Genomic DNA, 27,829 nt, shown 5'->3' with positions numbered 1-27,829 from the left:
CTTGATCACTCCCATGACTTTTACATTATTTTTCGTTCTATTACGTGTTTGGAATTTGTTTTATACTCCTATACCTTTTTAATCTATTCAAGTTCTCCATATCGGAGAAATGGAAATTTCTCTTCATTGAACTTCATATTGTTTTCTGAGGCCCATTTAAAAATTTGGTTTTTGTTCGCCTGGAGACTTGCAATGTCTTCAATGGAGGACACTGTCATGCAAATTCGGATGTCATCTGCAAAGGAAGACACGGTGCTATAGCTTACTTCCCTGTCTGTCAAATATGAGGATGAGGAACAGGATAGGAGAGAGTACCGTGCCTTGTGATACAGCTTTTCACTGTAGCCGCCTCAGACTTTACTCTGTTTACTATTACTCTTTGTGCTGTATTTGTTAGGAAATTATAAATCCATCTACCAAGTTTTCCCTGTTATTCCTTTATCGTGCATTTTGTGCGCTATTATACCATGGTTAGGTTTGTCAAAGGCTTTTGCAAAGTCTATGTATACTACATCTGCGTTTGTTTGTCTTCTAGAGCATCCAGAACCTTGTTATAGTGGTCCAGTAGTTGGGACAAGCAAGAGCGACCTGCTCTTAACCTATGTTGTCCTGGATTATGAAATTGATTGGTATCTAGATGGGTGGCGATCTTGCTTCTTAGAACCCTTTCAAAGATATTTATGCTATGGTATGTTAGCGGTATCATTCTGTAGTTCTTTGCTATTGCTTTACTGCCACCTTTGTGGACTGGGGCTAAGTCTGTTGTTTTTAGTGGCTGTGGGACGACCCCTGTATCCATGCTCCCTCTCCACAGGATGTTAAAAGCACATGACAGGGGCTTCTTGCAGATCTCGATGAACAGAGTCCATGAATCTGGGCCTGGGGCAGAGTGCATTTATCGCCTTTTCGAAGTCATTTGGCGTCAGTATAATGTCAGGTTTAAGTCTAGCAAATTCTGTGTCCCTCATAAAAAATTCATTTAGCTCTTCGACTCTCAGCCTGGTTAGCGGCTCGCTTAAAACCGAGTCATATTAGGACTTGAGTAGCTCACTCATTTTCTTGCTGTCATCTTTGTAAGTCCCATCTCATCTAAGTAGGGGCCCAGTACTGGATGTTGTTCTCGACTTTGATTTGGCATAAGAAAAGAAGTATTTTGTGTTGTTTTTTTTTTTTTTTCAATTTCATGTATGACTTTTAGTTCTCACTACATTTCTTGACTCCTGTAAGATTACTTTAGTTCAAGTTCGATGTTTGATATTTCTCTGGTCAGTGCCTCCCTTCGTATTACAGATATATTGGCATCTTTTAGCCACTCTGTTATTCGTTGCCTTTGCATGTATAGGGAGCGCCTTTCTCTTTCTAGTTTACATCTTCTCTTCCTTTTCCGTCAAGGAATATGCCTTGAGCATACCTTGAGTGCCACAGTTAATTTTTTCTACATATAGGAGTTGAATTTGGTGAAGGCTCCCTCGTGAATGGGGCAAAGAAACGTTTTTGTGTGTCATGACACGTAGCCTAGCCAGCTCGATGTTCAGCTCAATGTTAGTGTTTCTGCCAGTTGTCTGCATTTATCTTTTATCCTGATCTTATCTGTATATTACAACCATGTCTACTGTGTCAGTTTGCAGTTGATTGTGTGTGTAATCATTTCCAGCCAATTATATTGGTTCTTGTAAAGGGAAGGAGATCAAGCTGCTTCAGGCCAGGTCGTAAATTTCTACAAGCCACTCAGCGCTGTATGACTTGTGGGTTTAGCGCTTAGATTTGATTATAATAATCTACAAGCCACTTGTACCTAAATATCTCAGTGTTTTTATAAATTAATGAGTGTGAATATTTGTCTTGTATTATTTTACCAGTAAATTCCCTAGATAAATATTGCACTTTAGTTTAAGTAACGTTATGTGGGATTACTTTCACGGAAGAAGTTGCGGAGTGATGTTAGCTGTTGATTGAAAATAGTTCCGCCATATTGTATTTCCGTTTCTGACACCATTCCGCCAGTTACCATGACAACATAGTGTTAGTGTCCAACCACCCTCCTGTATTTTATAGTGATGATTACGAATTTAAGAAAAGTTACCAGTTTTTCTGCTAAGGTATGTTCAACTTAAAGAATCTACCTCCACAACCACGACCATCAAGGACATTACCAGTGATAGACAGGACAAGCTTCCACCCTCTGCAGGGGTATAGATAATCCCTTGTAATGACTGCAACAAATTATACGTGGGCGAAACATCAAGGGACATCCAAACACGTATTTCAGAACACCAATACGCAAGCAGGTCTGACGACACAAGGAATGCCTGTGTACAACACCGTAATTCACACAACCACTTGATAAACTACAGAAACTCAAGACTTATCGCCACAGAAGACAACACTCAATACCGAAGAATCCTGGAATCATCACTTATTTCTATATCCGACAACTTCAACCAGAATAGTGGCTTCTATAACATAGCTGAACCACTTGCCAAGAAACTTCTTCATCGCTATCCCACATAAGAACACAGGAATGGAAGAACACTGTAGAAGGTCTGCTCACAAACTTATCCAATCTCGTTTCCAAGCTACCCAAGATTTTGACTCTATAACTCCACTCGGTACATCATCAGATGTAGCATTCTCCACCTGACCTCAGCATTCTGAACCTGACTATAAATACTCGCGTCCCTTCCACCCCAGGTAGATCTGTTTGTGACTTGAAAAAGCCCACTGTGTGGGCGAAACGTAGTCAATAAAGGATCACATTATACTGCATATGTGTTTATATTTCCATTGTGTCGATATTTTATACCATTAATTTCCAATATGTTCCCTTACAGACTTTATTATCAATAAAGTTGCAGCATATATTTCTGTGTAATTTTATTGCTTTTCATGATAAAAGTAAATTATCAACTCAGTGTAGCATAAATACCAGTATATATGCAGTTTTTAGTGTTGTATATAATTATTGCATTTATTACCGTGATAGTGTAGTTCTGAGTAATTTACATTATTCAATTTTTCAAGTGTTAGAAAATTTTCTTATATCAATAATTCCTGTTGATATCGATAATTTATTGTTGATTTGTACAAGAAAGATACTTTAAAGTCATTTTCTCACCTTAAATTCTGCACTATACTTATACTAGTTTACCTGCAAGAAACATACTTCAGGCATATTTGTAATTTATTCTCCTGAAGCTATAGTATACTGTGAGCTGTAACTTATAAATTTATTTATTTAAGCAACTTCAATCAGATTATTCCTCTTCAAGGAGGGGGGAGGGCGAGGACCTCCTTGGCGCGGCGATGAGGCTATTGGTATGAGGAATTGGACCCTTTCGTCTTTTTCCACTGACTCATCCTAATTACCCGCCCAATCCTTCCCTTCCCTGCCCCATCCCTCATTTCTCACTCCTCCTCCTTTCCCCATCCCTTCCCTTTCCCTTTGCGGTCTTTCCCTTTCTAGTATCTAGGTTGGGGGAAGGGTACCGTGGTCCATCCCATTTCGTTGAGGTCCTTGCTGGCAGTGTAGTTTGCCGTGGAATCTGAATCGTCTGGAGATGTCCCGATCCTTCTCCGGTTTACTGGGGGAAGGTTTTGGGTGTCTCCGGTAACGGGTGTATCTCTGATTCCAGGAGGTGGTGGCCGAAGAACGTATGCCTTGTGGTGGGTATCCGACTGCCAGCTCTTTTCTCTGCCGAGGTGGCTATGTAGATGTGAGATTGCTATCCCAGATTGCTAGTTTACTGGCATGGAGGGTAGGGTATGGCACGGGTTCCATGCTGCATCTGCACTGCTAGCTTTGCTGAGGCCCTCATGGGTGCAGAGTGAGATTTACAGCCTTTTCATTCCTCTTAGGAGCTACCCCTCCATGTCCTCCCCCCTTTTTTTTCTTTCTTTCCTTTTTCTGAAAAACAATGAAAAAGAGAAATCTAACCATGGAGACTTAATTCCATGAAACTGCTCCTCCTGGGCCTCTTTCTGCTGCAGCACTCTTTTATGACCCTCCCTCATTACCACACCATCTTTTGGACCTTTCTATTGCCCCTGTATCTTTTGCAGGTTACATTTTGTCCCATGTTCCTTATACCAAGGCTAAGTCTGATTCCTTTGACACATCCGATCTTCGCACGACTTTGACCATGTTTCTGGCTTCTTCCCATACGGTGCGGCGGTTTTCAGATCTGCCCACCTCAGAACGGATCATCTCCAGTCCCATATCTAAATGACCAAGACCTTTCTTTGATGATACTGCTTCGAACGCCTCTCACTCTACTCAGAAAAGACCAACGCGACACTCACTCCCTTTACACACTAAACATCAAAGTACACAATGGACCAAGTTTTTCACTTTGCAACCTGTCATCTCCCACTGATTATCTGATCATAGTGTTAGCAAAGGGCTCCCACGCCATGTTGGACAAAATATTTCGTTTCATGTCCTTAAGAGTTGTGTACACATCGTCACAGTACAGAATACTGGCTAGACTCATAATCTTTCTCTGATTACTTCCACAGACGCTATTCCTGTAACAATTCGAAAACACATTTCTCTCAGTTCTTGTAGCAGTACCGTTGTTCTGCCTCTTACCATTGTTCACCCTGATTTCCAGACATGTGGTCACGACATTCTGGAGCAACTTGAGCTCCAAGACCAAAGTGGATGGGCAATGTAGCTTGCATAACTTTTGTCAAAAGTTAAGCAATGTAACTTGCTTAACAGGCTCTGGTGGCCTGGTGGTTAACGCTCTCGCTTCACACGGTGAGGGCCTGGGTTCGATTCCCAGCCAGAGTAGAAACATTGGACGTGTTTCTTTCCACCTGTTGTCTATGTTCCCCATCAGTAAAATGGGTACCTGGGTGTTAGTCGACTGGTGTGGGTCGCATCCTGGGACACTGACCTAAGGAGGCCTGGTCACAGACCGGGCCGCGGGGGCGTTGACCCCCGGAACTCTCTCCAGATAAACTCCAGATAAACTCCATACGTAAATGAAAGAGAAATCTACTCTCTCAAAAGACAGAAGTCATTACTTACGCCTTCAAGGGAGACTTCCCCATTATTATTATTCTCGAGTTACCAAGAGGCCTTTAAACTGCGGTCCCAACTCCCACAGTCTTCCCTGTAGTCACACTTTCCACAGTCAGCTCTTCATCTAACTGTTGCAGTCCTGAACTCAGTGGTCCCTACCTCACTGCCTCATACTGTCCTTAAATCTTCAACTTCTCTCTCGCAAGTTCCTATGTCTACAAGACCTCATGCAACAGCAGTTTCCCTTTGCCCCTCTACTTCTCCAAAGTCTAAAACGTCCCCAGAGTGCAAATCTTCTTTACCCTCTCCTTCGCTTATCCTTCGCAGACACTTTTCAATTCTCTGTACCTATTTCTTTATTCTTACTTGCTCTGTTATGAGTGTGGAGATTCGCCCTCCCCCTTGTACAGTCCCCTCCTCTCCTTTTCACTCCCAGTGTTCTTCCTCTCCTATTCCCTCCCAAACTTCTTCCCAAGTTAACTCTAACCTCTCGCCCCCTCCTTCTTTAGTTACTTCCATCGTCCCCTCGGCTTTTACTCGCCCTTTCCGTCCTATCTCCGATGTCGTCTCATATACAGCTTCTCTGACATCTGAAACACTAGACGCTATCTCCAAATACATAGAGGAGACAAAACCATTGAAGGGAACTGAACCACCTCCCGTTCCTCCTCTTCAATCTTCTACTCCATCTGCACAACTCTCTACTTCGCAACGTTCCAATCCTTTGCTTCTTATTTGTTTAATGCTCCCTCCATACGTGGACTTTACTAACCCACCTACTGTTCATATTTCCCGTATATTTTCCATTGTAAATTATGGCTTATTTACAGTGGAATAACCGAGGCTTCAATAGTAATCGGGGTGAGCTACAGATATTGCTCTCCCAGTTATCCCATTTGTATTTGTTTACAAGAACCCAAATTACATTCCGTTGTTATCCATCCCGTTTCAGGCTATGGTTTATTACATTCATTGCTCTCTCAGTTTCCTCTTCATTAACTGGTCTGTACACGTGGAGTCAATGACAGTGATCATTTTCCAGTCCTCCTCACTTCCCATTCGAATTCTCCACCTTCCTGAAGTCCACGCTGGCAATTTGACCAAGCGAATTGGGACCTGTACTCACGTCAAACTGCTTTTAGTGAGGAACCACCTTCGTAGTCTATTGATGACCTGTAACATCAATTCCCGACCTCAGTTTTAACCCCGGCTTTACAGTCTATACCCCAAACCTCCGGCAAGCATTTTCAGAAATGCATACCTTTGTAGTCTCCTTGTGCTCGTGTGGTACATTTGAAACTGTCTGCATGGGGAAGATATTACAATTGGACCACAGAGCGACTCCTTAATTTTAAGCGGACGAGAGCGGTTGCCAGCCATGATATGCGGGAAGCTAAACGCATTCGTTGGTGGGATTATGTTTCCAGTCACTTTGTCTTCCTCTATGAGTGCAGTCTGGAAAAAAGTATGGCAACTGAGTCTCAGATTCTCTCCAGACCCGGTTATTGTTCTTCGGGTTGCCGTGGTCACTATAGTAAATCCTGCTGAAGTTGCCACCGAAATTGGTAATCATCTTGGAGTACTTGAGAGATACAGACAACTGTACCCCTCTTTTCTTTCCTCCAAGTCTGCCAGAGAGTTAGAACCTTTAGGCTTTTCTATTGAAAAAGTTCTATAATGTGTCTTTTACAATTCTGGAACAAGTCAACACTTTCTGCTTGCCGAGCATTGGCAGCTGGGCCTGACAGCATTCATATTCGTATGCTCCAACATTTACATCCATCAGCCCTTTTACGTCCTTTTACGTCTAATTAATTTTATTTTGTCACATGGAGTTCTCTTTCAGCTGTGGAAATCTGCCATTCGTAAACCAGGGACTTCGAAACATTATGCCTTCCACTATCGTCCCTTTGCTCTTACCAGTACAGTTTTCAAGGTGATAGAACGTCTGGTAAATAGACATTTGATGGGGTATTTAGAGACATACAATAGTCTCTCCACTAGTCACTATGGCTTTCGTAAGGGCCGTTCTACAATTGATTCCTTAATTCATTTAGATACACATGTTCATAATGCCTTTGCCAATAACCACTCGGCTATCACCATCTTTTTTGATCTTCAGAAGGCATATGACACAACTTGGAGATAAAACATATTGGCTCAAGTTCACTCCTTAGGCCACCGAGTTATCTGCCATTTTTCCTTAAGAACTAATTATCTGAAAGACATTTCTGTGTTCAATTAATGATATGCTCTCCCCGAACTTTGCCCAAGCTGAAGGATGTGTCCTTAGCACCCCACTTTTTCTCCTTGCTCTAAATGATCTGGCATCTGTTCTTCCATCAAATATTTTAAGTTGATGACTTTGCTATAGCTTGTGCAGGCAGTGTCTGTTGCTGCATTGCAGTTTCTCTCTAGAATGCCATCAACCGTGTTTCCAGTTGGGCCACTACTTATGAGTTTAAATTTTCTAGTATTAAAACACAAAATTACTTTCAGTAGACGTTCTATCGTCCCTGATAATCCATTGTACCTGTATGGCTCAAGGATCCATGAACGTGATACTGTCAGTTTCCTCGCCCTTCTGTTTGATCGTCGGTTATCCTGGAAACTTCACATTACCACCTTGAAGACAACTTCCCATAGCCGGCTGACCCTCCTTAAAACCCTCGCTCATCTTTCGTAGGGGACTCCTCCGACTGCATTCAGCCCAAATATTATCGAAACTAGATTGTGGCGACCACATACATTCAGTAGCTTCTGCAACTTTTTCTACTCTTCATCCCATTCATCACCAGGGACTACATTTATGCTTAGATGCTTTTCGCTCTTCACCTGTAGAGAGCCTATATGCAGAGACGAATATTCCATTCTTGAACGATCGTCATGATGCTCATTTTCTCAGATGTTTTGTTCGCAATCATGACCTTCGCGATGTATAGGAGAGTAACGGATGTTAGTAGAAGTTCATTGTTCGTTCGTCTCCTCTTCTTACTCGTCCCTTTTCTTTTCATCTATATTCGCTCTTGTATTCTCTTCATTTGCCCCCTTTATACATTTATATAGCATCTAACTTTTTCCCTTTCCCAATGGGAGGTTCTGACAGTTCGTGTCTGTTCTTCCCCACTGCCGTGAACAGAAGCTCAAATACCTAAAGTTCCTTTTCGCTCTTTTTCTTAATCGCTTCTGTTCTCATTCTTATGTGATCGCAGTATACACTGGCGGTTCTAAATCTTCTGACGGTGTCAGGCTGCAGCAGTGTTTCCGGACAGCATAGTGTGAAGGCATTTATTAGACTCGGCTAACATTTTTACAGCTGAATTGTATGCGATTCTTGTAGCACTTATCCATATTGCATCTGTGCCTGTCACCATATGTGGTAGTCTCCGACTCTCTTAGTACTTTGCAAGCTATAAAAAATTTTGATTCACCTCATCCCCTGGCTCTTCGTATACAACCTTGGTTATGCCGCATCTCTAGAAACAACAAAGGTATTGTTTTCTGTTGGGTCCCCGGTCATGTTGACGTTCAGGGCAATGAATTGGCGGACACTGCTGGGCGGCCAGCAGCACATGGCCTCCCAGTTTCATATAGAGATGTTCCATTCACAGACTATTTTGCTCTAATTTCTATCTACCTTTGCAACCATTGTCAACAACATTCCTCTGATATGATGCATAACAAATTACAATCTATCAAACCAACCTTGGGTTTCTTTCCATCTTCTTGTCATCGATGCCGAGGTTGGGAGACTGCGCTCTCGAGCACACTTGTTTTACTCATGGGTATCTCATGAAGAGGCTTCCTGTTAGTCTGTGAGAACTGTCATGTTCCATTTTCGGTTAGCCATATTCTGCTGAACTATTCGGCCTATCAATGAGCAAGCAGAATTTACCTCCGACGTTATCACTGCTCTAACACCTTACTTTATCTTCCCTTCTTACTGACGAACCCACCTTTGACTCAAACTATCTTGTTGACCTTTGACAGCAACTGATTTACTACACAAACTTTGATAATACTTCCTCTAGTGCTCCTCACGGTCCTTTCTAACTCTGTTGTCCACTCCACCCTTACTACTCTATAATCCTGCACTATCCCCTGCCCTGCTGCACTGTATGACCCTTGTAGGTTTAGCACTTCTTTTTTATTATAATAGTAATCCACTCACTGATTCTATGTGTATAATGGAGTGATGTTTTAGTATTTTGGCTTTACTTATTGACGGTGCTGCATCAACACAAACATGGGTGAGTTTACTAGAATCTAGTTGTACATTTTCTAAACAGGACTTTACTTTGTCAAATACGTCTGATCCTCTTTTTTTTTGATGAAGTGACTCAAGACCGACAAGTTCTTCATTATCAATTCCTCTTATAAAAACGCTTAACTGGGCTACATCAAATATTTCAGCAGATTCGTCCAAGCCTGGACAAGGTCTTTCAGTTGCTCAGATACATCATGGGAAAATTCTTTTGGTGCGTCTTGTAGCTGTTTGCTTTGGCAGAGCTATTCGTCTACTTTTTCTTCAATATTTTCATCACCAAGACATCTTGCAAATATCTGGAGACAAGGCTTAGCAATTTTTTCTCTAACAGAGAAAGGCTTCCGTTTTTTAGCCAACACAAAGGCAATTTTGCAGGATGTTTCTGTCACCGCCAAACTTTCGCAACTTGTAAGAGATATATGTTGCTTTCTTGTTATTTTGTTCTATTTTCTTAATCACATTCTCTTTCCATAATTCAGACTCAAGTACTAACTTCATTGTTTTTATATGGTGTCTTTTAAGAACAAGTCTTCTGTTATCTGAGTTTCTTCACATAAAAATGCACAACAGTTTTCCTGACGGACCCGCAATAAATAAAAACTGATTTTCTCACTGTTCATTAAACTGACGCTTATTATTACTTTCAACTTTTCTTTTGCTATGTGATGGGCAACTGTAATAACAAGCCTTAAATTTTAAGATGTACAAACTGCAATTCTCAACAAAGAGCGAAGCACAACTCTACCGCACGAGTGTCAGTTTTAAACTGACTGGTAAAAATGTGCAGTGCATTGTAGCCACTGCTGGTGCCTGATGCCTCAAGATCCAACAAGTGTTAAACATGTACACTTATGGAACGACTCCTGTACAAGAGTCGTTCCATAAGTGTGCATGTTTAATATTGATGATCACTGCAATTGTTTCCTAGTCATATTCACTGAATATTTTTTCCTGAAAACTTACTTATGTGAAAGATGACTCAATAATAGATGTGCAAGAAATTATAAAATCACTAAAAACATTTATTCTCAGTAAATCTCGTTCCTGGCTGCAAGTTACTCGAATTTCTGTTATAATTATTTTCAACAAATCGGTTTTTGGTTAATATTTTCTGAATGAATAAGCCTTCCTTTTTGTTATCAATGGGTGCAGTGTGCCACTTCTAGTCATGTAATGCACCACTTTTGGCACATAGGTCGGCCATCCATCTTGCATCTAATTTTTCTCTTTTCCTTGGGAGGCTCCAACAGTTCGAGTCGTCTTTCCCACTGCCGTACGTGAAAGTTCGTGTACCTGCAGTTACTTCTCGCTCTCTTTTTCATAACCACTTCTGGTGGTCTCTAAATCCTCTGACAGCCATCTAGGAGGTACATTCATGCAGTCTGAGGGGCTCTTGATGCAAATTAAGGTGCTCTTATGCAGGATGAGGGGATCTTGATGCAAAATGACGGGGGGGGGGGTGCTTGTCAGGAAAAAGTTCATTAGATAGGAGTGGTGGAAGTATGAATGAATGGTGGTGGTATTTTGTTGGGCAGTTTGCTTGTTCAGTTAGGGTGAGTGCATAGTTCCTGCTAACCTGGTTGGGAGATGACGAGTGTGTCTCCAACTGGTGGTCAGTCACTTGACTTACGGCTCCCGTCAAATCTAAGTATTCGTTCCACTTCTGTATAAATTATTATATGTTTCTGGTTAAGTTAGTTTTAGTAAGAGCTTCACTCTTATTTAGGGTTTTATTTTACCTATTATTCCTGTCGTGATTTGAACTTATGTAGTGTTGTCATCTTTTACTCCCCACCATTTCTTTTAAAGGCTGTGCGCCTATCGTGTGAGTGATTTCTAGACTGGTATGTAATTTGGTATTTATTTTAGCCTTGATTGTCGGCTCTAGTCATTCGACACGGGCTAGATACCAGAAGGGCAGTATAGATCTTGACAAGATCTGAGAGTAAACCTACCAACACTGGTCCCCCTTCCATACATAGCCGACCACCTAATCAGTTACACACCATTCTAGCAGCCGTCCCTCACTTTTAACTCCACCAGTGTTTCACGGCAGTTCTTTAATGGCGACTCAACTGCTTCACAAGTGTCGTGGTGGTAGAGGATCACAGTCAACCTCTGTTCGTCAGAATCTTTACTCATGTTGGGAACACTGTCTTCTGTTTCATCAGCCACGTCCACCTGTGTGAACTACCTCGCCCACCCCCCCCATCATCAACAATGGCTCAGCGTTCCAAACCAGGATTCAGAGCTACGTGCCCTGAACATCGGCACGGCACCATTCTCCACTACGTCACTGTGTACATATTAGCTTTGAATCACTAATTATTTATGTATTTCATTTTTGCTTCAAGTAGGATCAATTTCATGTTTAAGTGATTTATATTCTTTACTGGATATACTAATTAATAAAATTGTTTATCTTACGTTATTATTGATTTTTCCATATTTTTATTTCCATGAGGAGGAACCAGCCTTATCAATACTCTTTGAGGGTCTGATAGGGCTGCGTGAACCTTCATAGGGCTCTTGATGCGAGATCAGGGACTCTTGATAAATGATGGTCTTTTGATGAAAGTTGAGAGGCTCTTGATTCAAGGTGAGGAACTCTTGATACAAGGTGATTGGCTCTTGGTGCACGGTGAAGGGGGGCCCTTGTTTCATGGTGAGAGGCTCTTGATGTAAGGCGAAAGACTACTGATGAAAGATGAGGGGCTCTTGATGAAAGACAAGGGTCTTGATCCAAAATGTGGGGCTCTTAATTTAATGAAAGGTGAGCAGTCTTAATACAGGCTGAGGGACCAAAGATGCAAGATGAGTGGCTCTCGATGCAAAATAAGTGGCTTTTGGTGCAAGTTAAGGGGTTCTTGATACAAGTTAAGGAACTTAGGATAAGGGAGAAGGCTCTTGACACAAGATAGAGCTTTTAATGCAGAGTAAGGGGCTTTGATACGATATAAGGGGCTTTTGTTGGAAGATAAAAGGTTTTGATCCAAGGAGTTGGAATTGTCCTCATCGCTGAACTGAACCTGAGTCCTTCTCCAACGCTGTCTGACCCCTTCTGGTTGCGCGCTTCCAATAATAATAATAATTCTGTATAGATCTGAATCTGCAAAAAACATTCTTAAATACAAAATTTGTTCGAAATTCCTTTTCACAATAGACCCCAATTGATTTCGATGCTAATTGCAATTACTACCATTAATTTCTTATAGAATTAAATATACTTTAAGAGCTTACCACAGATAATATCAAGGGTACAGAGCGTAACAAATGGGAAGATATCAAAAGGCTTGCCATCTGCCTTCTGCTGCAACTTCTGCACCATCTTGTTGCTCTGGTTGTTGAAAACCTCCACAAAATCCTCCAGAATCTTGAAGTGGAAGGCCGGGGTCAACAGCTTCCGGCGAGAGTGCCACTTGCTTCCTAAGGTAAACATCACCAGGAATATTAACAAAATGACGCAATGGTCGGAGAAGTGGCAGATGCAGTTTAATATTGAGAAATGCAAAGTTCTAAATGTTGGACAGGAAACTAACCATGCCACATATAAACTAAATAATGTAGATCTTAATACTACCGATTGCGAAAAGTATTTAGGAGTTCTGGTTAGCAGTAACCTAAAACCAAGACAACAGTTCATTAGTGTTTGCAATAAAGCTAACATAATTCCTGGCTTCATATCTAGAAGTATAAATAATAGAAGTCCTCAGGTTGTTCTTCAACTCTATATCTCCTTGGTTAGGCCTCATTTAGACTATGCTGCTCAGTTCTGGTCACCATATTACAGAATGGATATAAATGCTCTGGAAAACGTACAAAGGAGGATGACAAAGATGATCCCATGTATCAGAAATCTTCCCTATGAGGATAGACTAAGGGCCCTGAATCTGCACTCTCTTGAAAGGCGTAGAACTAGGGGGGATATGATCGAGGTGTATAAATGGAAAACGAATAAATAAAGGGGATGTAAATAGTGTGCTGAAAATTTCCAGCCAAGACAGGACTCGCAGCAATGGTTTCAAGTTGGAAAAATTCAGATTCAGGAATGATATAGGAAAGCACTGGTTTGGTAATAGAGTTGTGGATGAGTGGAACAAACTCCAGAGTACAGTTATTGAGGCTGAAACGTTGTGTAGTTTTAAAAATAGGTTAGATAAATACATGAGTGGGTGTGGGTGGGTGCTGGACCTGACTAGCTTGTGCTGCTGGGTCTGGTGCCGTGCTCCATCCATGAGTGGGGATGACCAGACTGGGTGGATCACTGGGATAATCCGGGGGGTGGGTCATTGGTCTTATCCGGGGAGGGGGACATGGACCTGCTCTGCATGGGTCACTAGGCCTGTTGCAGTGTTCTTTCTTTCTTATGTTCTTAAAATATGCCACAGTTTTTTTTTTTTTTTTTTTTTGAATCTTATGCCACAGTTTTTTTTTAAATTTTGCCGCCGAATCGGTTAATTTACCGTGCACCGCCACAGCCGTCCTGTGAATGGTAGTGTAAGAGAAAATGAATAGATAAAAAAAAAAGGCCAAAGACCAAAGAGAGGTAAAAGGAGCACATCTCTCGAGTTATATAAACTATTTACAGGGCACCTGCTTGCTAGGTTTAGGACTGGTTCGCCGTAGGTCAGAATCCCGCCCTGTCCATGTGATGAATTAACAAAATACTTAAATCAGATGGCATGTATAGCTGACGGGCACACTACTGCTTACATTCATAATACATTTATATTTTCCTCTCCAGTGCTTCTTAAACGTATTTTTTAAATGAAGGATGTCTGCTCTATCCAGAAGTAAATGCAAATCACAACTCAAATTAAGTTTTATACACACTTAAAGATGCGGCTTTTGCAAAGCATACACAGGGGTAAATAAGAAGAGCAATACGTAAGTATATAAGCAAGCTGATGAGCAAATACGTGGGCAAGTACACGTCAAAATACATGGATAAATGTATGAGTAAGTTCAAGAGTAAATGCATGGTTAAATATACGTGTAAAAGAATGAGTATATACTGGGCAAGAATATTAACAAATACTTGGTGAGGACAATAACTGACCTGTGGAGGTGAGGAGACCAGTGCCGAGCCAGGGGTGGAGAAAGTCGTAATCACGACTCTTGTCCAGGTGTTTTTGACTACTCAGGATCACCTGTGTACAGAATCTAGTTATATACAACGGTTACATACACAGGTTACTTATGCTTCTTTATTTTAGCAGTACTGTGCAGGATATCTTTTACTTCTGAATCATGATATTATTGCAGTAAGTAAGCTAAGTTGGATGTCCTAGTTCTAAGCGAAACAAAGCTGAAGGGGGTAGGGGAGTTTGTGGGGAGAAATATATGGGATTAAGTCAGGAGTATCTGAGAGAGTTAGAGATAAGGAACGGGTAACAATAATGTTGAAGGATAGGTTATGGCAGGAAAAGAAGGAATATAAATGTATAAATTCAAGTTTAAGCAGAGTAAAGTTACGGTTGGATGTGAAAAGTGGGTTACAGAGAAGAGAGAAGTGTAAAGAAGACAGAGATTTTAGAAAACGTTGAGTGCATGGGAAGTTTTGAACCAAGTGAGAGAATACTTGTGGTTGAGGATCTCAATGTTAAAGTGGGTAAAAATGTTGTAGAGGAAGTAGTAGGTAAATTTGGGGTGCCATGGGTAAATGAAAATGGGGAGCCTTTAAATAAACTATGTGTAGAAAGGGGTTTGGTAATAAGTAATACATATTTTATGAAAAAGAGGATAAATAATTGTTGTTGCTGTAGATTCGCCGGTATATTCGCCCAGTCTGGGCCTGGGGACTAGCTATCCCCAGGCCTAGCCCCATTCCCCGCCTCACGGGGCTCAGAGGGAGAAACTAAGCACCTTGGGCTGCCACAAACCCCGGCCACACTGGACTCGAAGGGTGTGGCAGCTGCATAGCAGCAGACGATGTCAGGAGGTGCAAAGGCAGCAAGCATTACATGATCCTTTTGGAGTCACCACCAGCATTGGATATTAAGTCCGAGCGCTGGGGAAGCTCAAGAATGCCTCTTGCTGTGAGTGTTGCTGCTGCTAGTTCACTTGTCCGTTGCACTCGTGATTGATAAACAGGTATACAAGATACGATATAGCAAGTAATGAAAGTAGTTTGTTAGATTATGTATCGGTGGATAAAAGGTTCAAGGGTAGGCTTCAGAGTGTACATGTTTATAAAGGAGCAATGGATGTATGGGACCATTACCTTGTTGTAGCTACAGTTAGTATAAGAGGTAGATGGGACAAAAGGTAAATGACAACAGTAAGTAAGAGAGTGGGGAAAGTTTATAAACTAAGGAAGGAGAAAGTTAGGGTGAGATTTAAGGTAGGCTAGTGCAAGTATGGGTAGTGGGGGAGGGTTGAAGAGGGATGGGATAGTTTTAAAAATGCAGTATTAGAATGTGGTGCAGAAGTTTGTGGTTATTGGAGGGTGGTTGCAGGAGGAAAGAGGAGTGAATGGTGGAATGATGAAGTAAAGGGTGTGATAAAAGAGAAAAAAGTAGCTTACGAGAGGTTTTTACAAAGCAAAAGTGTATAAGAAAGGCAGAGTATATGGAAAGTAAAAGAAAGGTGAAGAGAGTGCAAAAGAAGAGCAAATGATAGTGGGACAGGCACTGTCAAGAAATTTTGCTGAAAATAAGAAAAAAATTTAGAGTGAGATAAACAAGTTAAGAAAGCCTAGAGAACAAATGAATTTGTCAGTTAAAAACAAAGTAGGGGAGTTAGTAGATGGGAAGCTGGAGGTATTGAGTATATGGCGGGAATATTTTGAGGAACATTTATATGTCGATGAAGTAAGGAAGGCAGTAACTTCATTCACTTTTATGGGTGAAGAAGAGGAGGATGAGTGTGGGGGAGGTGCGTGAGGCATTATGTAGAATGAAAGTGGGTAAAGCAGCTGGAACTGACGGGATCATGACAGAAATGTTAAAAGCAGGGGGATATATAATGTTGGACTGGTTTTGTATTTTTGTTTAATAAATAAGAGAGTAGGTGAGATGTTATCAACAAATTTTGTTGAAAATAAGAAAAAGATTTGGAGTGAGATTAACAAGTTAAGGAAGCCTAGAGAACAAATGGATTTGTCAGTTAAAAATAGGAGAGGAGAGTTATTAAATGGAGAGTTAGAGGTATTGGGAAGATGGAGGGAATATTTTGAGGGATTGTTAAATGTTGGTGAAGATAGGGAAGTTGTGATATCGTGTATAGGGCAAGGAGGAATAACATCTTGTAGGAGTGAGGAAGAGCCAGTTGTGAGTGTGGGGGAAGTTCGTGAGGCAGTAGGTAAAATGAAAGGGGGTAAGGCAGCCGGGATTGATGGGATAAAGATAGAAATGTTAAAAGCAGGTGGGGATATAGTTTTGGAGTGGTTGGTGCAATTATTTAATAAATGTATGGAAGAGGGTAAGGTACCTAGGGATTGGCAGAGAGCATGCATAGTTCCTTTGTATAAAGGCAAAGGGGACAAAAGAGAGTGCAAAAATTATATGGGGATAAGTCTGTTGAGTATACCTGGTAAAGTGTATGGTAGAGTTATTATTGAAAGAATTAAGAGTAAGACGGAGAATAGGATAGCAGATGAACAAGGAGGCTTTAGGAAAGGTAGGGGGTGTGTGGACCAGGTGTTTACAGTGAAACATATAAGAGAACAGTATTTAGATAAGGCTAAAGAGGTCTTTGTGGCATTTATGGATTTGGAAAAGGCGTATGACAGGGTGGATAGGGGGGCAATGTGGCAGATGTTGCAGGTGTATGGTGTAGGAGGTAGGTTACTGAAAGCAGTGAAGAGTTTTTACGAGGATAGTGAGGCTCAAGTTAGAGTATGTAGGAAAGAGGGAAATTATTTCCCAGTAAAAGTAGGCCTTAGACAAGGATGTGTGATGTCACCGTGGTTGTTTAATATATTTATAGATGGGGTTGTAAGAGAAGTAAATGCGAGGGTCTTGGCAAGAGGCGTGAGTTAAAAGATGAAGAATCACACATAAAGTGGGAGTTGTCACAGTTGCTCTTTGCTGATGATACTGTGCTCTTGGGAGATTCTGAAGAGAAGTTGCAGAGATTGGTGGATGAATTTGGTAGGGTGTGCAAAAGAAGAAAATTAAGAGTGAATACTGGAAAGAGCAAGGTTATGATGCTAAAAAAAGATTAGGTGATGAAAGATTGGATATCAGATTGGAGGGAGAGAGTATGGAGGAGGTGAATGTATTCAGATATTTGGGAGTGGACGTGTCAGCGGATGGGTCTATGAAAGATGAGGTGAATCATAGAATTGATGAGGGGAAAAGAGTGAGTGGTGCACTTAGGAGTCTGTGGAGACAAAGAACTTTGTCCTTGGAGGCAAAGAGGGGAATGTATGAGAGTATAGTTTTACCAACGCTCTTATATGGGTGTGAAGCATGGGTGATGAATGTTGCAGCGAGGAGAAGGCTGGAGGCAGTGGAGATGTCATGTCTGAGGGCAATGTGTGGTGTGAATATAATGCAGAGAATTCGTTGTTTGGAAGTTAGGAGGAGGTGCGGGATTACCAAAACTGTTGTCCAGAGGGCTGAGGAAGGGTTGTTGAGGTGGTTCGGACATGTAGAGAGAATGGAGCGAAACAGAATGACTTCAAGAGTGTATCAGTCTGTAGTGGAAGGAAGGCGGGGTAGGGGTCGGCCTAGGAAAGGTTGGAGGGAGGGGGTAAAGGAGGTTTTGTGTGCGAGGGGCTTGGACTTCCAGCAGGCATGCGTGAGCGTGTTTGATAGGAGTGAATGGAGACAAATGGTTTTTAATACTTGACGTGCTGTTGGAGTGTGAGCAAAGTAACATTTATGAAGGGGTTCAGGGAAACCGGCAGGCCGGACTTGAGTCCTGGAGATGGGAAGTTCAGTGTCTGCACTCTGAAGGAGGGGTGTTAATGTTACAGTTTAAAAACTGTAGTGTAAAGCACCTTTCTGGCAAGACAGTGATGGAGTGAATGATGGTGAAAGTTTTTCTTTTTCGGGCCACCCTGCCTTGGTGGGAATCGGCCAGTGTGATAATAATAAATAAAAAATGAATGAAGGATGGGAAGGTACCTAGAGATTGGCAGAGAGCGTGTAAATTCCTTTATATAAAGGGAAGAGGGACAAAAGAGATTTTAAAAATTATAAGGGAATAAGTTTACTGGGTATAATAAGTAAAGTGATTGGTAGGGTTATAATTGAAAGAACTAGAGGTAAGACAGAGAGCAGGATTGCAGATGAGCAAGGAAGCTTTAGAATTGATAGGGGATGTGTAGAACAGGTGTTTACATTGAAGCTTATATGTGAACAGTATTTAGATAAAGGTAGGGAAGCTTTCAGTGTATTTAAGGATTTAGAAAAGATATATAATAGAGTGGATAAAGGAGGCAATGTAGCAGATGTTGCAAGTGTATTGGAATGGGTAGTAAGTTACTAAATGATGTAAAGAGTTTTTATGAGGATAGTGAGGCTCAGGTTAGGGAGTGTAGGAGAGAGAGAGAGAGATTACTTCCCAGTAGAAGTAGGTCTTAGGAAGGAATGTGTAATGTCACCATGGTTGTTTAATATATTTATAAATGGAGAGAGGGGTGGGATTAAATTATGTGGAATCAAATACAAAATGTGAGTTGACAGTTACTTTTTGCTGTTGGCACTATGCTTTCGGGGGATTCTAAAGAAAAGTTGCAAAGGTTAGTGGACGAGTTTGGGAGGGTGTGTAAAGGTAGAAAGTTGAAAGTGAATATAATAAAAATATGGTGATGAGGGTATCAAACAATTTAGATAAAGAAAAAATGGATATCACATTGGAGGGAGGGAGAATGGAAGAAGTGAATGTTTCAGATATTTGAGAGATGACTTGTCAGCAGATGAGTTTATGAAGGACGAGGTAAACCATAAAATTGATGAAGGAAAAAAGGTGAGTGGTGCGTTGAGGTATGTGTGGAGACAACGTTATCCATGGAGGTAAAGAAGGGATTGTACGAGAGTATAGTACCAACACTTACGTGGGTGTGAAACACGGGTTGTAAATGCTGAGGCGAGGAGACGGTTGGAGGTAGTGGAGATGTCGTGTCTAAGGGCAATGTGTGGTGTAAATATTATGCAGAGAATTCGTAGTGTGGAAATTAGGAGGAGGTGGTGTGGAATAATTAAAAGTATTAGAAGGCTGATGAGGAACTGATGAGGTGGTTTGGTCATTTTGAGAGAATGGAACAAAGAATGACTTGGAGAGCATATAAATCTGTAGGGTAAGGAAGGCGGTCGTCCTCGAAAAGGTTCGAGGGAGGGGGTAAAGGAGGTTTTCGTGGGCGAGGGGCTTGGACTTCCAGCAAGCATGTGTGAGCATGTTAGATAGGAGTGAATGGAGACGAATATTTCTTGGGACCTGACGAGCTGTTGGAGTGTGAGCAGGGTAATATTTTGTGAAGGGATTCGGGGATCCGGTTAGCCGAACTTGAGTCCTGGAAATGGGAAGTACAATGCCTGCACTTTTAAAGGATGGGTTTGGGATATTGGCAATTTGGAGGGACTTCTAAATTGTCGTATCTGAGCGCCTCTGCAAAGACAGTGATGTATGGGTGAGGTGAAAGTGTTGAATAATGATGAAAGTATTTTCTTTTGGGGGATTTTCTTTCTTTTTGGGTCACCCTGCCGACGAGTTAAAAAAAATTTATATATATATATATATATATATATATATATATATATATATATATATATATATATATATATATATATATATATATATGCAAAACAACCACTCTGAAAGAATAGAGAAATTGCAAGCGGTTTCGTGACTACTCACATTATCAAGGAACTATGAAAGTAAAGCATCCAAGGAAGGTATATAAGGGGTCTGGCCAGCACCTCACTATCAGATCCCACAACGGTTAAACACCTGACGCGCGCCGGCCCAACTGGACAGGTCCTTTGCACAACCCACCAACAAACTATTCTACCCAAGAAAAGAAATTTTAAAATTTATTTGTCCAGTGTATTATTAAATTCTTCCCAAATTCTATTAATTATAAATGGATCTAATTTATATAAACCAAAGGAAATATTCATATTATTGTCAAAACTGCTTTTTATGAAACAAGATTCAATTATATTCCTGTCGACCATGGACTTGCTTGATACTACTTTCTCAACTTTTTGAAAATCAATTGGATGGTTAAAATCTCTTACATGAATAAATAGAGCATTGGAATCTTGTCCAGTTCTAATGCTATATTTATGTTGTTTTAATCTTAGTTCGAGATTTTTACCAGTTTGACCGTAATAAACTTTATCGCAAATTTTACAAGGAATCTTATAGACACATCCATCAGCATTTTGGGGGGAATTCTTTATCAAAAGTTTTTTTACTGTATCAAGATTTTTGAATACAACTTTAATATTAAAAGTCTTAAGAAGAGAAGGCATATCAACCAAGTTTTCATGGTAAGGGAGAACCAACATATTTTTAGTTGAATAAGGCTGGTTGTCCCTTTTTGGATTGTAAAAAGTATTTCTAGCAACTTTAAAAGATTTATCAATTACATTTCTTGGGTATTTTAAATCATTACCTATTTCATAAATTTTTTATATTTCTTCGTCTGTGAACTCGGGACTACAAATTCGTAAAGCTCTCAAAAACATTGATGAGAAAACAGACAGTTTGACTCTATCTTGATGCGAGGAATAATAGTGGACATAGGAACAGTTATTTGTAGGTTTTCTGTAAATTTTAAATTTGAATTCATTATTACCCTTAATAATTAAAACATCTAGAAAAGGCAATGAGTTATTTTCTTCAAACTCAACAGTAAAGTAATAGAATGGGATAAGCTATTTAATTTTCCAAGGAAATGGTGTATATCTACATTTTTGGGCATAAGACACAAAATATCATCAACATATCTGAACCATTTAGCTCTATTAGGGAGGATTGTGTTAAGCAACCTTGTTTCAAAAAATTCCATGTATAGGTTACTAAGAACAGGTGAAAGAGGATTTCCCATTGCCATACCAAACTTCTGAGTGTAAAACTTATCATTAAATACAAATTTTGCATCAACAATGCAAAGTTTAATAAGTTTAATGATAGTAGGAACTGGCAATGGTAAATCATAGTTAACGAGTTCTTCAGATAAGAAACTTAATAAATCATCAACAGGAACTTTCGTAAACAAGGAAGTAACATCAAAACTAACCATGTTAAAATCATTTAAGTCAGTCAAGGAGCTTAATTTATCAACCAAGTCTATGTTGTTTTTAACATTAAAGTTAGAAATTTTGCCAACAATAGGGCTCAAAATATCAACAAGCCATTTGGATAATTTATATGAAACTGACCCTATGGAGCTAATAATTGGTCTGACTGGATAACTGCCCACCAAAAAGAAAATTGGTTAAGATTGTTTGCTGTGATGTAAACACCGCCTCTGCCTGTCCATATAATATTCCTTTTATTATTAATTTCGGCATCTTTAATGTGCTTCTAGGTTATCTATCGTGTTTTTGATATCAAGATGGAATAAATGTGATAGATAACCTTTATTACTAATATTAGCATAATTACACAACATTGATATATATATATATATATATATATATACACTTGCTTTCCATATATTCACACAAATATATATATATATATATATATATATATATATACACACACACACACACACACACACACACACACACACACACACACACACACACACACACACATATATATATATATATATATAATATAAATATATATATATATATATATATATAATATAAAGGGTGGGGTCCACCTCTGGTGTAAATTGTGGGACCCATAGCCTCGGAGAAGTGGATAAAAAGGCTTCAAGGAAGAATATTTGGATTTCTTCCTGAAGCCATTTGAATATTCCACTTCCCCTACCACCCCATCTTTTAAACTATTTTTTTTTTACCAATAGGAATATTTTATTACATAATATGGCACAGAAGATTTAAGAGATACATTGTTGATATAAAGGTGGCATATATATATATATATATATATATATATATATATATATATATATATATATATATATATATATATATATATATATATATATATATATATATATATATATGTATATATATATGTGTGTATATATGTGTGTGTCGTGCCGAATATGTAAAACTGGTCAATTGGCAAGAACTCATTTAAAATTAAGTCCTTTCTAAAATTTTGTCTTATACGTTTAAAGATATATTTTTTTCATTAATGTTAATGTAAAAAAATTTAATTTTGCACCAAAAGAATCTTAGAAAACTTACCTAACCTTATTATAACAAGAGCAATTTATTTTAGCCTAACCCAACTAAATATATTTTAGATTTGTTTACAATAATTTAATACTAAACAAACACAGTGAAATATATTTTTTTCGTTAGGTTCAGAATGATTTTGGCGAAATTATTGCATACACAAATTTTCGCTTGTCCTATATGGCAAGATGAGCGTTGCTATTTAAGCCAAGATCGCAAGTTCTGCCTATTCGGCACGACATATATATATATATATATATATATATATATATATATATATATATATATATATATATATATATATATATATATATATATATATATATATATATATATATATATATGTCGTGCCGAATATGTAAAACTGGTCAATTAGCAAGAACTCATTTAAAATTAAGTCCTTTCTAAAATTTTCTCTTATACGTTTAAAGATATATTTTTTTCATTAATGTTAATGTAAAAAAATTTAATTTTGCACCAAAAGAATCTTAGAAAACTTACCTAACCTTATTATAACAAGAACAATTTATTTTAGCCTAACCCAACTAAATATATTTTAGATTTGTTTACAATAATTTAATACTAAACAAACACAGTGAAATATATTTTTTTCGTTAGGTTCAGAATGATTTTGGCGAAATTATTGCATACACAAATTTTCGCTTGTCCTATATGGCAAGATGAGCGTTGCTATTTAAGCCAAGATCGCAAGTTCTGCCTCTTCGGCACGACATATATATATATATATATATATATATATATATATATATATATATATATATATATATATATATATATATATATATATATATATATATATATGTCGTGCCGAATGGGCATATATAATATAAGATATGATGATAATGTTGAGGAAGAAAGGGAGGCGGTAATTTCATGCACTGGCCAGGGAGGTATACCATCTTTTAGGAGTGAAGAAGAGCAGAATGTAAGTGTGGTGGAGGTACGTGAGGCATTACGTAGAATGAAAGGGGGTAAAGCAGCTGGAACTGATGGGATCATGACAGAAATGTTAAAAGCAGGGGGGGATATAGTGTTGGAGTGGTTGGTACTTTTGTTTAATAAATGTATGAAAGAGGGGAAGGTACCTAGGGATTGGCGGAGAGCATGTATAGTCCCTTTATATAAAGGGAAAGGGGACAAAAGAGATTGTAAAAATTATAGAGGAATAAGTTTACTGAGTATACCAGGAAAAGTATACGGTAGAGTTATAATTGAAAGAATTAGAGGTAAGACAGAATGTAGAATTGCGGATGAGCAAGGAGGCTTCAGAGTGGGTAGGGGATGTGTAGATCAAGTGTTTACATTGAAGCATATATGTGAACAGTATTTAGATAAAGGTAGGGAAGTTTTTATTGCATTTATGGATTTAGAAAAGGCATATGATAGAGTGGATAGAGGAGCAATGTGGCAGATGTTGCAAGTTTATGGAATAGGTGGTAAGTTACTAAATGCTGTAAAGAGCTTTTATGAGGATAGTGAGGCTCAGGTTAGGGTGTGTAGAAGAGAGGGAGAATACTTCCCGGTAAAAGTAGGTCTTAGACAGGGATGTGTAATGTCACCATGGTTGTTTAATATATTTATAGATGGGGTTGTAAAAGAAGTAAATGCTAGGGTGTTCGGGAGAGGGGTGGGATTAAATTATGGGGAATCAAATTCAAAATGGGAATTGACACAGTTACTTTTTGCTGATGATACTGTGCTTATGGGAGATTCTAAAGAAAAATTGCAAAGGTTAGTGGATGAGTTTGAGAATGTGTGTAAAGGTAGAAAGTTGAAAGTGAACATAGAAAAGAGTAAGGTGATGAGGGTATCAAATGATTTAGATAAAGAAAAATTGGATATCAAATTGGGGAGGAGGAGTATGGAAGAAGTGAATGTTTTCAGATACTTGGGAGTTGACGTGTCGGCGGATGGATTTATGAAGGATGAGGTTAATCATAGAATTGATGAGGGAAAAAAGGTGAGTGGTGCGTTGAGGTATATGTGGAGTCAAAAAACGTTATCTATGGAGGCAAAGAAGGGAATGTATGAAAGTATAGTAGTACCAACACTCTTATATGGATGTGAAGCTTGGGTGGTAAATGCAGCAGCGAGGAGACGGTTGGAGGCAGTGGAGATGTCCTGTCTAAGGGCAATGTGTGGTGTAAATATTATGCAGAAAATTCGGAGTGTGGAAATTAGGAGAAGGTGTGGAGTTAATAAAAGCATTAGTCAGAGGGCAGAAGAGGGGTTGTTGAGGTGGTTTGGTCATTTAGAGAGAATGGATCAAAGTAGAATGACATGGAAAGCATATAAATCTATAGGGGAAGGAAAGAGGGGTAGGGGTCGTCCTCGAAAGGGTTGGAAAGAGGGGGTAAAGGAGGTTTTGTGGGCGAGGGGCTTGGACTTCCAGCAAGCGTGCATGAGCGTGTTAGATAGGAGTGAATGGAGACGAATGATACTTGGGACCTGACGATCTGTTGGAGTGTGAGCAGGGTAATATTTAGTGAAGGGATTCAGGGAAACCGGTTATTTTCATATAGTCGGACTTGAGTCCTGGAAATGGGAAGTACAATGCCTGCACTTTAAAGGAGGGGTTTGGGATATTGGCAGTTTGGAGGGATATGTTGTGTATCTTTATACGTATATGCTTCTAAACTGTTGTATTCTGAGCACCTCTGCAAAAGCAGTGATAATGTGTGAGTGTGGTGAAAGTGTTGAATGATGATGAAAGTATTTTCTTTTTGGGGATTTTCTTTCTTTTTTGGGTCACCCTGCCTCGGTGGGAGACGACCGACTTGTTGAAAAAAAAAAAAAAATCACCACACTGGACCAATACCTTGGCGTCCAGCTTGCGCTAGACTTTGATCCAAGGCAGCCAGCTTTCAGGGAGAAGGCTTACAGCTTTTCATCTCATCCCCTGCATGCATGCAGGGGATGAGATGAAAAGCTGGCTGTTGCTACTGGAGGCCCACTGCCCCAAACATTCGTCACAAACTGGTTGATCTGTCACCTGGTGAAGATACTTGCCATTTTTCTGTTGAAGACGTTCCAGCAGTATTTTTGATATCTTCTGTGAAGATGTTTAAAAATCTTGAATGTGCTCACCGCACCTCTGCTTTACACTGGGTTTATTTTGCACTTCCTTCCATGTCTCTCGCTCTAGTACAGTGTGCCCAAAAAAAACACTTCCTGATTTCAAACATGTTTAACATGTTGAATTAGACACATGTGCAACTCTTGGGTATCTTTATTGATACCCAAGAGTTGCACATGTGTCTAATTCAACAACATGTCCGTTCTCTGAACCATTCATCTACAATGTTTAACATGTAACTTTATTGTATTAATCTTTCACAGAAGCTTCAGATGCAGGATCTCATTCAGTTTCATGTGGTATAGGATAGATAGCATTAAAGGCACTATATGTGCGCCGCTCTGGTTGCTCGGCAAGCATCAGTGCGATAGTCCAGTTCGGTCCAGACACTCTGCAAATTATCTGGTGTTATCATGCGAACTGCTTCAGTGATCGAAATTTTCAACTCCTCCAGGGTTGCAGGTAGTGGTGGAACGTAAACTGTACTCTTCACGTGCCCCCAAAGGAAAGTCACAAGCAGTTAGGTCCGGTGACCTTGCAGGCCATTTGCAGAGGTCACTGGACCTAACTGTTTGTGACTTCTTTTTTGTGGTCACCCTGTATATTGATACAGCAGTGTGCAGATTTGGGACCAGGCCCTCTAGTACCTACCTAACATGTATATATTATCACGTACCTCTCAGTGAGTACATATTGACGTCTTTAAGACGTTCGCAGTAATTTAAATGTTTTATTTGCTCTACGTGGGCCGTATACAATCTCTGTATTTGTTCAGGGTCTGATATTTCTCTTGCCTTGAACGGGGCCGTCAACACTGAGCAATATTCCAAATAAGGGAACACTAACAGTTTGAAAAGTGTCACTACTGCCATTATTTCTCTTGATTTGAAGATTCTCAATATCCAACCCATCATTCTCCTGGCTGTCTTGACCTTTGTTTTATGTTCTTAGAAAGAAAGGTCAGCTGACAGGTATTCTCAAGTCTTTCACATGTTACTTTCGTTCTATTTGATGATCCACTTCAGTTTTGTATACTGTGTTCCTTTTGAGTTCTTCATTCTTTCCATACCTAAGTTGGAACTGATTACTTTTGAACTTAATGTTCTTCTCCCCTGCCCACTGGAAAAACACTGCTTATATCTTCCTGTAATTTTTTAGTGTCTTCTACCCTAGTGTTTTTATGCTTATTTTAGTGTCATCTGCAAATGATGTTACACAATTGCGATGGGTGTTTTATCTAAGTTTGCTATGAGGGTGTGAAACAGCAGAGGTGCTTGGACAGCACCTTGGGGAAATAAGCTATTTACCTCGCTGATGCTGGATTTTGCTGTTTATTACTACTTGTTTGCCTCCTGTGTGTTAGGAACCCGAAAATCTATCTGCAGTGAATACTCAATAATAAACCAGAGTTTTCTATTATCAAACCAAACAGAACAGTTACTGTATGGATAAATAAGGTTTCACTGTATCACAGAGCTAATGAGTTGTTATTGATTCATGTAGTCAGACTGCACGTTTTGATGTGTCCATCAGGACACTTAAGAAACGAAGGAATCCAAAATTCGTCAAACTACAACACAGGAGAGCCAACAAAAAAATATTTTCCAGAATATTAGTAAACGTAAGGCACAATCTTCCTGCTGAAGCCTCGGTACCCAATGTGTCTTCCTGCTGAAGCCTCGGTACCCAATGTGTCTTCCTGCTGAAGCCTCGGTACCCAATGTGTCTTCCTGCTGAAGCCTCGGTACCCAATGTGTCTTCCTGCTGAAGCCTCGGTACCCAATGTGTCTTCCTGCTGAAGCCTCGGTACCCAATGTGTCTTCCTGCTGAAGCCTCGGTACCAAATGTGCTGCACTGTCAGCACCAGACTCATAATAAACACTGGGAAGCTCCAGCACAGATCATGGTTCTAATTCCTGTTCAGCTCATCGTCGCTGGAGTTGGTAGACAACGTTTAATTTTTTAACATATCGGCTGTTTCCCACCAAGGTTAACTGTCTCAGTGAATGAAATACCAGCACTTGTTTGTTCAGTAGATGTGTTAACATGACTCAAGAAATCGTAATGACACGATTGGAAATAAACCATACCCCCGGCCGGGATTGAACCCGCGGTCATAGTCTCAAAACTCCAGCCCGTCGCGTTAGCCACTAGACCAGCTA

At 39.7% G+C, this 27,829-nt stretch overlaps 1 protein-coding gene across 1 annotated transcript in view; it reads right to left on the bottom strand.

The window, feature by feature from the left end:
• LOC128695983 (cytochrome P450 4c3-like) overlaps positions 1-27,540 on the bottom strand; it is a 53,423-nt gene extending 25,883 nt beyond the window's left edge. Inside the window, exons 1-3 of the mRNA XM_070092828.1 lie at positions 27,323-27,540; positions 14,353-14,456; positions 12,534-12,719 (exon numbers count right to left, since the gene is read on the bottom strand). Of these exons, the coding sequence (XP_069948929.1) occupies positions 12,534-12,719; positions 14,353-14,456; positions 27,323-27,540 (508 nt within the window). The remainder of the gene's footprint in view (positions 1-12,533; positions 12,720-14,352; positions 14,457-27,322) is intronic.
• Positions 27,541-27,829: the final 289 nt, after the last annotated feature.

Source organism: Cherax quadricarinatus, chromosome 41 (genome assembly GCF_038502225.1).
Source record: "Cherax quadricarinatus isolate ZL_2023a chromosome 41, ASM3850222v1, whole genome shotgun sequence".
NCBI classification, from domain to species: domain Eukaryota; kingdom Metazoa; phylum Arthropoda; class Malacostraca; order Decapoda; family Parastacidae; genus Cherax; species Cherax quadricarinatus.
The sequence above is the reverse complement of the archived record's forward strand: the minus strand, read 5'-3'. Positions and strand labels throughout refer to the sequence as shown.